General features: G+C 40.4%; 1 protein-coding gene across 2 annotated transcripts in view; it reads right to left on the reverse strand.

Annotated features, from left to right (window-relative positions):
- btbd11b (BTB (POZ) domain containing 11b) overlaps positions 1–12589 on the reverse strand; it is a 75282-nt gene that overhangs the window by 7679 nt on the left and 55014 nt on the right. The window contains exons 3-7 of one of the 2 annotated variants that reach the window (XM_005734845.1): positions 8392–8596; positions 4532–4684; positions 4118–4283; positions 3300–3389; positions 1269–1370 (exon numbers count right to left, since the gene is read on the reverse strand). In XM_005734845.1, the coding sequence (XP_005734902.1) occupies positions 1269–1370; positions 3300–3389; positions 4118–4283; positions 4532–4684; positions 8392–8596 (716 nt within the window). The remainder of the gene's footprint in view (positions 1–1268; positions 1371–3299; positions 3390–4117; positions 4284–4531; positions 4685–8391; positions 8597–12589) is intronic. The other variant, XM_005734846.1, reaches the window with a different exon arrangement.

A 12589-nucleotide genomic window follows, 5' to 3' on the forward strand; every position in this document is an offset into this window, starting at 1 on the left:
TATATATATATAAATGTAATAGGAAGCGAAACTACAACCAAAAAAGCTGGAAAAACTCAATTACAGACAATCCAGGAACTGAATCCTTTTTTCTTGAATATTTTAAATACATACAGACAATGTTTCCACACCTAAAGACATGTTCTTAACTTTACCGTATGTAGGCTGTTTCAGCGATATAAAAGAAACCTGGCTGCTGCAGCAAAATCTGTTACTGTCAGCCCAAATTCTGCTTTAGCAAGCTCTGAAGGCTTGAAAGATTTAGCGCCTGGCACATACACTTATGGGATGCTGTTATAGGTTCTTTGAGACACTCTTCAAGTGTCTTTCAGTACCTCTTCCCCAAAAACCAGAGAACACACAGAAATGTGCAGGTTGCCTGTTATATTTCTAGCCATTTTAAGATGTGTATGATTATAATAAGAATTGAACCAGCCTACATTCAGGACCCTTTCAGGCCAGTCCAGTTTAACTTTACTTTATCAACATTCAGATAATTCACCTGTACTATACTTCTAGGAAGACTTATTTTCAGCGAAAGTAAACTGCTCTTCAAGTTCTTCATATAAACAGATCCTATCAGAAATAAACAGAAGACTTAAAATGACACTGACTGCAGGATATTTGATGATAATAAATCAATTTCATTAAAATTGTTCATTTATTTATTTATTTTTAATGAGATAATGATCTAGACCATCTCCTTAATGAAAGATATTTCATGAATTTGTTCGATTTTAATGGTAATACTTTCTATGACTTTACACCAAATTGACTCTTTTTTAACTGCAGGGTTTCAGTTTTCTGATGCCCTCAAAGACCAAACTGTAGCACTACCAAAACATTTTCCGCTGGACTTTAATGATTCAAAATCAGATCCCTCAGAGGGCAAACAGAAATAGTTAAATGAGTTCGATAACAATTAGGCTGCTGTGTTTCCATTTTCCACTTGCTAAACTCAGTTTGATCCATTTGCTCAAAAGTGCAAATTGACTGGAGGTAGCCATGTGCTGACCTAAAGCATGGCTGCACAATTGCCCTCTTTAAATGTGTAAAGCTCATGTTGTATATATTTAGCAACTAGGTCATTTTCACAAATGGAAAATAAAGAGAGAAAGAGAGAGAGAGGAGAAAACTCTTAGTGGAGAGCCGTCATCATCACCACTGAGAAGCTTTGATGACAGAAATGGCAATGATGACCAACCATGAGCTGAAGCACAACAAAAGGTCACGATGAGAGAATCACAGGTGAGAAAGAATGTCACTACCTGCACCACAGGCACATGTCCGTGTAACACAGCGAAAGTGAGGGGCGTCGCCTGCCGTGTTTCGGGAAAGACTGAGGGGTGCTTGTGCACTGAGTTTGGCACCTGGGGAAGGGACACAGGTAGGTGGGTTGGGTAGGTAGGAGGGACAAAGGTGAGGGAGAGAGATACGAAGCCATTAAATCTACTGCATGGCCTACGAGGCACAAGACAAGCAGCTGAAGGGAGGGGAGAAGGGGAGAGAGCAAGCTCTACAGGAGAAACTAGAGTAATTAACCAGGAATCATGGGGCTGCAGAGGACATCCCGCCACTGTGTTTGCCTCCTAATGAACACGATGAATTGATCTGTCTAGTTAGGCCTTGTCCTAATGGTTCCACCCTCACTTTTCACCCTCTGCTTTGGCTTTTTCTGACAGCGCTCTGAATTGACCTCTCCCAGGCTCAGCTCGTTGGCCAGGTTTAAAAACTAAAAATGTGACATACACGAGACACAGGAGCATGAACAAAGCACAAAGGGACATGTTTTTACTTAGATTGCTCTGGGAGAAAACGAGGCTGGGATGTCCATTAGATTTTATGAATTGGTACTTAATAGTGTCATGTTGTTGTATGAATCAGGTACCAGCTGAATACAGAAGAGTATACAGGGGAAATACACATGAGGGGGGCATGTGAAGTGCAATGAAACAATAATAGTATTTTTTATTACTTATTGTAGTTACTGTATATTGTGTAAGCTGGCCAAGGTTTTCCTCTGCAAGAGCTACAGTCTATGTCAGACTGAGAAGAGATTCTCTGTTGGAGCAATCTTACATAATAAGTGTCAAGAGCACAAGGTAATAGCACTTGAACCAACACTGAAGTCAATGTAGATTATATAGGCAAGCATTATGGAAATTCCCCTTAAGTATGACAGGTCCTTCATCCTTACATGAGTCCACCTGTCAGCACTTTGGGGACATAACCCTTATCTTCTACATGTCCCTCGAGAACACCATCCTCTGAGTTTGGGGAGATAATCCCAAAGTTCTACTTTGCTATTTTGGCTTATTCAATATTCCATAATTAGTAAGTAATTATGGATCATTTTGGATCGGAAAATTATTAGTTCACTTAAACTTTTCCCACTACTGGAACCTGTAGTATTAGTCCGCAGGGTCTTTTTTTTTTTCTTATGTCATTTCCTATTTATCATTGGTACCCGATTCATGCAATGAAAGTACACGATACATTTTGAAACAAAATTCATACATAATACATTTCTAAAAATGGAAATACACATGCCTGAAATGAATATTAAAGTGGGTCTTTAGGTTTTAGTCGTTGACAGTGCTTTGTGCTTTGGCCAGCTGTCATGAATGCAGTGGCCTGCAAATCAACTCTGACACAATAGCTGATGGGACATGTTGTTGCTGAAGTGACTAACGGAGATCAGGATCATGAGACCTCAACCGAATGACCTCGCTCATGTCTGCGCAGAGTCAAAGGATGCCGTCACGATTCTCTGCAGACTCTGTGAGGAATCCTGCTTGCTTTAAGTCAGCTGATCTCTATTTTTTCCCGGACATAGAAAAGAATGAGTCAGCAGGAAACCTCTGTGTCACGTTTCACACTCTAACTGCTGAAATGCAAATAGATTTCAGCGTATAAGAGCACAGCAGTGAGTGCCTCATGATCTTCACCTCTTGTACATTTAGCTGCATGACACATGGGAGAAAACGAGAGGAAATGACGGATGACATGTTTGGTTTTCTCCAATTTAAAGGAAAAATAAGAATACAAATACATTTGTTACATTAAAGTGTACCGTTATTTCAGTACTATTAATTTAAATTGTCTACATATTAAATGGGCATAAAGAGTGCTAATGTCTTCAGTTATACTAAGCAGCTCAATCTTATAATACAAAAAAGGTAAACGATATTTCTATTCTCTAATCAAAGCAGCCTGGTTCAGTTCTGCTGACTTCTGCTCAATGCCAAAAGCAGAACAGCAGACATAAACGTTTTCTTTCTTTCTTTTTAACCACTGACCTCGCTGTTAATATCTGCTCCTGCATCCAGCAGCATCTGCACCATGGCTTCGTCTCCACGGACACAAGCGTACATCAGCGGGGTCATACCCTACACAAGTAGATGCACAGAGAACGAAAGCAGCTGCGATTTAATCTTTCATTTTCTTGAAACACTCAATGGCGTAACCAAATCCTAAAAATTCGCTTCAGGACACCATTTTCAAGCACTTTTCTCAGGGAATGTCATGTTTCTTATCCCCCCACTGAGTAATGTGAACTTGAGTTATACCATTTGTTTTTAGCTACAGAACAAGGCTTAATGCTTGGTCTGCTTGTCTTCTCGACAGCTCAAATTCAGGGTAGAGTTCGATGGCAGCGATATTCTGCTTCTGATGAACATTTTAAAGGATACCACATGAATTAAGATCTCCTCTGGGCCATCTGGGACACTACCTGAGGCTGTCTGACGGACACATGCAGTACAGCGCTCTGTATGTGAAAGCTTCTGCTAAGCTCAGCCCTGAACTGAATGTTGATTTTCCCAAGGAAAATCAGGAGCTACACTTGCAGTATTCCCCTGATGATTTATTGTACTTGAGGTGGAAGTCATGATATAGTGCAGAGCTCTAATGCAGGAAAATATATGTCAAAATAAGATTTAATATGCATAACTGCCTTTTAGCTCAAGAGTCAGCACTGTGCTCAGAAGCGGAGGAACCTCAGTTTACAAAACAAACAAAATAAACACTTCCACAGGCTGTGTGTGTGTGTTCATGTGTTCATGAGAACAAATGTGCCGGTATATGCATTATTAAATATGTTGACTGTGTTTCTAACCTGCTCACTCATGCTGTTGATACCATCCGGCCCTAGCAGGTTGACAGCCTGCTTTACCAGGTCTGTGCGTCCACAGCTGAGCATGCGGAAGCCCAAATCCTGCAGGAACTTTGCCTCAGAAGAGGCAGCATCCAGTTTCCTTGAGGCACAGAAGCAGTCATCCGTTCTGAAAAGCATAGCACACAAAGTGAGTGCAAGCTGACAAGTATTACTGTTTGCTACGTGCAGTGTTTTCCCTAAACACCTTGCAGGCTTTATTTCTTGACACTACAGGGAGGACGTGAAACACGCACATCTTTCCCTGCATGCATAATTGACATGTATGCGTGTATGCTTTTTGTGGGTTCAGATAAAGAAGTTGCCTGCACACATGTTCTGCAGCTCAAGCGCAAGCCCACTCACTCCCGGGCCTACCGAAGCTGGCGGGGCTCACAGTCCACTCCAGGCAGCAGCAGCCTGGCAGCCTGCCGCACATCATCGCTGTCCACAGTAAAGCTGCGTCTGTGCTCGGTGTGAACCACAGCTACACGCACCCACTCCATCAGAGGCGGCAAGATCAGAAATGGCCTATAGAGGGAGGTAGAAGCACACGTAGTTGCCACCATAAACACAGTGAAGTCGCACTTGGTGTGCGCAGGCATTTCACTAAAACGGAATTTGCATGTTATTTTGTTGCCACTGTTAATTATTGAGAAAAAGATTAACTCACTTTGAAGACCCTAAATCAGAACATAAAAGAGGTGTTTAGATGTAGAGAGGTTGTAGACCATATAACTGAAAGAAAATGATCATTTTAATCTGCTCTGCTCTTGTTTAATGATCTAAAGTCTGTCATAATACCATAAAATACTGCCCCGCTGTTGCTTATTGTTTAATAGAACATAAACCCATATGCCACAATGCACCATATAAACCAACACAATGCACTGCAAATTGGGGATGATGCATTATAAGACTTATATGCCTTTAAAAGAATCGTGATGTCATAATGCTGCCAGGAATTACATGTGTCATCATTTTCACTTCACAAGATCAAGTACTGCAGTTCCTCCTCATGTTTTCCTATAATGCTCCGTGTAACGTATTTCAGTAATTATAAAAGATCATTATCAGTTAAGGTAAACTGATCGTGTGTTTGCTTCCTTGGAAATGTACAGTACTGCGGCGTTCAGACGGCAGCAGGTAACAACCATTATACATCATACATCCTGTTCTCTGACAGAGAAGACTGAGAGAGCACACAGGCGTTTAAAGCTGTATTTGCACAGAGCAAACAATCTAGGTTGCATTACCAACCAGGCAAACCCCCAATGGGCTCTCAAACAAGCTATGTTTACAACATATCATCTGGGCTTATGTAATTAGATTCATTTCAAATGAGTCTAGCTCCTTCATGCTCCATGTTGACCACAGCTGAGAAAAGAGAATCAAAAGCCAGCGCCAGGACCACAAATGCTTCAGTTTATATTGAGCTCACCTTTATTAAAGTTGTCCTCTTTGCATGTAATCAGTAAACAGCACAGAGAAAACCTCAGGCGAGGTCGTATTATTATTCCACCATCACCCAAAGCCTGTAACTTTTTTTTATTATCAATACATGTGGCAATCATTTTCATCTATAACAGCCTGATTACTCAGCGTATAAAATGTCAGTAATAACAAGAGATGCCCATCATTAATCCCTGAAGCCGTGTTCTGGTTTTAATTATGTAAAATAGAAGAATTCAAAACTGGCCTTCTCTCCTCCACTCATCCTGCATCAGTGTTTACAACAGCCATATGGAATCCATATGAATGGAAATACATATACAATATGTGTGTTCACCTTTGTGACTGACTGATACAAAAGCAATCTTAAGTGAGTTGGTAATGCAAAACATAATGACACACCCATGTGCTTTATAACTACAGAAGAACAATGACTTTTCAAGACCTTATTATGTAATATAATAGGACAAAAGTCTGACACACGCTATTGGAATGCAAACAAAAATGTTTTTAAACAAACTGATATTTACTTTTTAAACCATGTATCATTTTAATTTTAGCATTTGGACGACAGTAGTAGCAATTTGTTTAGTTTCTTTAAAAAAACTCAGACAGATTATTTGACTGTTGCCAAATCCAGAAGCTGGTTATGTGTTTGTGTCTGTGTGCTCTTTGCGGATTTATTCATCAGTATGTCGCTTTACAAAGGATGTCTTAATGGCTGGGCTGCCCTTGACACACGCTGATTGCACAACTCTCTCATCTCTGCTACTTTAAGCTGACAGGAGGGTCACTCAATATTAGTTTGATATGCTAAGAAATGCAAACCCTTGTGTTTTACTCACTTCAAAGGAGCCTGACCTACAGCCACGTGACATTATTACTTCTGCAGACTTCATTAAAGCTCTGCACAACACCTAATCAAGAGTCAGGGAACGTATAATGCCAATGCATTCCTTCTCAAGCCCAATGGAAACTTTGGTTCACAAACAGTTCAAGGTCGCCCTGTTTCCATGCAGTGCTCTTTAAAAGTGCAGACATTCTGCAAGGAAACAGTTGAAATCAGAGGGATTTCCTTAATGTTGGGTCCAGAATTGGATTTAAAATGACCTAAAAAAAATATAATAACATGCGCTAAATATGATGTTGGTTACAAACGGTGGAGCTAAAGCAGACATAAGTTGGATATCTGGGACACACATTAACTGATAAATTGCTCCACGACAGGTGATGAAAGTCTGGACTGCTCAGGCTCAACTGTCAGCTCTGTATTCCACAGAGGTTTCTACCAAAGCAGAGGAAATACTGAACATGCAGCGAATAAATGTTTCATGAGTAGAAGTGACAAAGAAAGTGAACACTGTGGGAACATGTATCCAAACACTATGGAAACACTGCCTAATTTCCATGCCACATGTGTCACCGTCAGAGTCCCACAGCTTCCTGAATATAAATTCCCAATAGGGCAGTGGTGGTAATTCTAAATGCAAGTCTGTTCACGGCTGCTCCAACTGCCCCTTCCTTCCACGACTCAGGTCACCCAGAGGGCTCGCTCAAGTAGCCAAGACGTTGACAATTCACTGTACTTTCCTTCCAGAGGAAAACATCTGGTCTGCCATTTCACGGCTTAGCACAGAGAGCCAGAAATACAATAATAAAGAAAAAAAACAGTCAGCAGAGGTGTACAGTTGCAGCAGAATGATCTCTGCAGAAGCAGCATCACCACTGGACTGTGTTATAAGGTGAGGAGGAGGAGGAAGAGACATGCAGAAGCTTTGATTGTGTCTAACCAAAGGCAGTTTCCACTTTTTGTCCCAGTGACTTGTGGTGTGCCTTTATTATTACTACTAAACTAATAAATTGCAATATTTATGTGCTTTCCTGTTTCCTGTTTTACCTCCATAATGTAGTGCTTTATTTTTTGGTAGACAAATAAAGGCTTAACATTGTGCTGCTCACCTGACTTGCTTTTCAGGTCTTGATGCAGGTTGACTGAAACTGAATCTCAGTTCCATAGTTTGTTATAGCACATAGATTTTCAAATTAAGCTGACAACCTTTACAGGTATCGAGGAGAATTTTGTATATGTCCTTCTGATGAAGGTAAGATAAACATTCACTCAGTTTTCATCTTGATAAAGCGTCGATCGCAGGGCTCAAAAATAAATCTAATGTCAAGTGTAAAAAACTGCAGTCCCTTAAACAGCCACGGACAGAAATGAACAAAAGCAGAAGAAAGTTTCCCTTTCATGACTCAATGAAGTGGAGGAATTTCCTATAATTTACCAATATTGTGATGCTTTGGGTGACAGGTGGGGGAACTCAGCATTTCTGGTGCTCTGTAGTCTGGCAGGAGCTCTCAACCATCTGTGTGGTGCTGGTTTCTTTTCTTGCCAGTTATCATACAAACAATATGACTTTAAAATGGTAGCCCACAAACCAAAAGGTGAAATCAGTTCAGTTATAACCCTCTTGTTCTATAAAATCTATGCTGTCTGCTAATTCTTGAGGTACAAATCTAGTAAACAGCTTGTAAACCTTCCCGTAGGTAAAGGCTTTGTGTGTTTTGACGCTGTAAAGACATGTTTAGACGTTTCTTTTCTTTTTAAAAAATATAGGAAAACAAGCGCGAATAAGAAAAGCAGACTAACTGTTGTGGTTCACTGGCTCCGTGAGCCACCAGATGCAGTGACGCTCTGTTACTCTGACTTTTTTCTTTTACTGCTGAGTGTTGCTGATGAGAAATGTGGACGTGCATTTCCTTTATTTTGCGTGTTTGCTTCTAACCTCTCGGTTTGTAAGGTAACCTTGGAGGGTTCAACGTTGGGGTTTTCCCACTCCATCTGAGGGCAGTGCATGAAGTAGCACAGCGTGTAGATAGCTTCCGGCGCCCAGAGTATCACGCCGCTTTTCTGGTGCATTGGTGTCCCATTGCTGTGGTTCTTCATGTACAGTGGCTGTAGGTGGTGCATAGCCCGTGACACCAAGTCACCTACACACATACACAGACAATACAAACAGGAAAACACAAAAGGAACACAGACAGTGAGAAACGAATTCACGGGTTCACTCAGTAGATGAGAGAGATGAGACCGAAATATTTTAAGCACATGGCCTTTAAAAAGACATCTGGGAATTATCTTTATTCCTCCCAGCCCCCTTGGAGCTCACTCTGTCAGGGGAAATCGAGAGTTTCCATGCACCACAATCAGGAAAAAGACAGGGTTCATCCCAGTTCTTTCTGTGCAGCTCACAGGAGGAGAGCGAGAGAAAAAGCATGCCCAGGACTGCAATGGATGAAGAATGAATATTTATGGATAAACATAGCTACTCCAAGCTATTTCCCCTGCATAATTTGTCAGTACTTTACGGTCATCCAGTTGGGCTTCAAAACTCCAAACTCGAGAGGGTTTTGCTAATAAAAATCTGAACGTTCTCCTAGCTGGTTTAGAAAAAAAGTAAATAGTTCTTGGAAAAGTATGTTCAAGCCAGCTTTTTATGCCGTGGGGACCAGACAGATGGCCTTTTTGTAGAGCAAATTCAGTTAATCAGAAATCAAGAGCTGGCCTAGAAGTTTCTTTAACAGACAGCCCAATGCTTTCATGTGACTGTGGTTGGTTAGTTATTGAATGCTTACTTGAAAAACAACCCTGTTTTATTACAGCTGGACTCAAATCCCATTTTGCTGAATGCTGTCAGGTTACCGTCGCTTCTCCCTTCCTGTCTAGACCCACCGCGTGATGAGAAAATGTGATGAAATTGTGAAGCAGGGTCGCTCTTAAAAAAAAAGAAGGAAAGAAAGACACACTGTGACATATTGTCCTGGCCAGTTTGATAATGTTGAAGGCACAAAAGCAATAGAGCATGATGACACTTGGTTCCCTGTTTCCAATGGAATATACTGTATGTGTGACTATTCGATACAGAGAGGGAACAAACAGCCATTCTCATACACAAAAGGGTTTGTTTAGCATCAAAATTGCGCTATTTGGCGCTTGCCAAGACTCCATTTAGCCTTGACAATGTGAGAGGCAAGTGTGAAAAGGATGCCTGAATGAGGGAGGAGCATTCATGCAATAAAACAATCAACTGTCCTTTGGGAACAGTGGCGCTGCACTGATAGAGAAATCATGTTGTGATTCAATGAGCAGGGAAAATTATGCCAGGAATGACCACCTCTTGTAGACTTTTAGCTTAAGCTTTGCTGTTCCAGTTACTCTCTGTTACTCCTTCTTTCTCTTAATTGTACCAATGGGAATACAGATAAGCTGGTAACAGTTCCCTTTGAAGTTCAGTAAGGGAGCCAAGGTGGTCAGCAGCAGGCAGTTTTCATGTCTTATTTATGCTGCTCTGTGACATTTCCTTTCCTGGCTGAGAAGGCTCACGAGGTTAAGAATGTAGATTATTTCAAAGCTGAAAAAGTCCAACAGTAGTGCAGCTTCACGTGAGATCACTGTAGCAGGTGTAGGTGCAGCACAAAGTGGTAAGATTTCTCTTTGGAAGGTCATTCAGAAGTGCGACAGTTTAATAAGCTAAAATGTCAATAGACTTTTAATTACAAGATCCAAGCTTTTAATCAATACCTCATCCTTGGTGATTAATTCTTTATACCAACAAGAAGAGGAGAGGTGGAGGACACACACAGCAGATCCTGCTTCTCAGGTTCTCAGTAATTACCTTTTAGCAGTGGGGTCATGCTCTCCATGTTTTCAGAGCTTTATAACCATCCTCGAATAGCAAAATCACACAAATCGACCAGTTTACAGAGTATAATGGCACTGGTTTAAATTAGAAGGGGTTTTATGAGAGCTGGCTTAAGGTCAGTAAACAGCAATGCAGGACCCACATAACAAGCACCCTGCTCATTACTGCAGAGTCTGAAGGCAGTGTAATGTTCAACAGTGAGCGAGATAAATGTATTGAATTGAACTGAATTGATATACCTTTATTAGTCCCATGAGGGGAAATTTCATAAGGCTGCCGACCTATTGCACGCAATGGCGGCGCCATCTTACCCTGTGACCCTATGTGTGTGCATGTCCAGAGTTCAGCTGAGACAGTGTCCTTCGCCCTGCTAGGCTAAGTAAACAGTCTTCCAGCCAACCCAGGTGGCCTTGCATGGAATGGGAAGGAACAGACTAAATGTAGAAAATCTCGCTGTGCAGCTGCTGCCATCATCACACGTTCTGTGCTTCAGTTATTTGCCACTACGTCGTGATTATAACAGCCACCTGTGGCCATCTTGCCTCAACAAGATGCTAAGCTATTCTTTTGCTATTAGTTTTGTCCATTTCACAACATCCAGAACTCTCAGGCACTCTCTGCCACACATAACGGATAGCATGGAGGGCACAAACTGTCTGTTAGTGTAGTCGTGAGTGGAACTTCTACTCTTTAACTACCTCTGCTTTACTTTTGAGGGGCCATCACAGCACACAGTGTCCCTGCAGTAATCTGTGTGAGTCCGAACTCTGCCATCTTTCAATCTAGTCAGGTTAGTTTGGACAAAATCCGAAGGTAACATTTCTTGCTGTTAGAGGACTTGAGAATTTTTAGTAAAGAAGGAAATATATATGCAGAGGTTTGACATACATAGTTGTAGATATAGAATAGCTTTGAGAGAAATGGTGAACAAGAGCTGAACCATCACACAGACACTTATTAACCTCATTTGATATCATTTAGCATCGAGGCCGTAAAGACATAATTCCAAGGGTTGAGCTGACCACAGAGCAAAACACTTTTAACACTTTGTGCAAAGAAAACCACAAAAAAATAATTAACTTGCTGTTTTATTTGGAATGTGGCAAAAAAACAAAACAAAACACAACCCCAGAGGAGATAAATGAGAAAATCAAGACATTTTCACAGCTACAGGAACAAAATGATCTTTAAACATCAGTGGCTGATTAGCAGAACCTGCTGTAAGTTCTTGGTGGAGAATAGAAAAACAATCACGCTCGACTTAGAGTAAAGACATACAGAAAGAGATGAGACAAAAGTCTAATAATAATAATGAATAATGACATTTGAAGCATGTTTTTTTAATCAGCGACATTAACTAATAATAAAGGACTGAGTACCGACAAAGGAAATTAAGGCTAGCTTTGAAACATGAATGGATAATACAGGCATTATTATTTTAGTGACATATAAAACTAGAGACAGAATAGAGGTAATCTGTGACTGCTTCACTCTTGTTTCTCTGTTTCTAAATTGTGTTTAGTATATATAAAATTGATGGTATGGTTTATATATAGTCATTTTTAAACACCGCTGAAGGATACTATTGAAATTACTTGAGTTAATGAATTTTGGAAAACTGTAAGACAGCTTGACCTTTACACAAGTTACAAAATAAATTAAAATAAAACAGCTTGGTGCTGGAGAAATTTCACATGTTTGCATTTCGCACTATGTGGTCTAATAAGGCAAAGTATTTGCTCAAATACTGATTGGATAACTCTTTTCTACACAGCATCATATTAGTTAGCATTCTGGAAACAACTCCAACAGTTTGTTAATTGGTCTGGCTGTCAGTCTCATTATTTCCAAATTAATGGCATTCAGCAAAAAGACAGAAAAGATGGAGAGATTCAGGCTGACTTCTTAAAAAAAATGGGGAACTCACTTAGGGAGAATTTGACAACCTTGAGGCTTTAGGATTGATTCAGTTTATTATTAAAACTGATTTATGGAAGGAAGTGTAATGTTTCATATAGTAAAATTCAAAGAGAAAAAATAGTCTTTGAAGCAACAGACAGCACACTGTTACCTTAATCTAGCTTAAATACCACGGACAAGCTTGGCTCACGTAACTCTTGTATATTTCCCAGTATATTAAACTAATTCTTTCAAATTTATGTTTAAGCAGTTTGCACAGAAAACATACGTCTGCTCTTTGTGGTGTAAAGAGTAAAGAGTTTCCACGGACACGTATCCTTCATCCATTGCCACTTCTGTGAAAAGACTAGTTCAGATTTAG

The sequence above is a fragment of the Pundamilia nyererei genome, unplaced genomic scaffold, assembly GCF_000239375.1.
Source record: "Pundamilia nyererei isolate P.nyererei 1_Seehausen unplaced genomic scaffold, PunNye1.0 scaffold00060, whole genome shotgun sequence".
Classification (NCBI taxonomy): Eukaryota; Metazoa; Chordata; class Actinopteri; order Cichliformes; family Cichlidae; genus Pundamilia; species Pundamilia nyererei.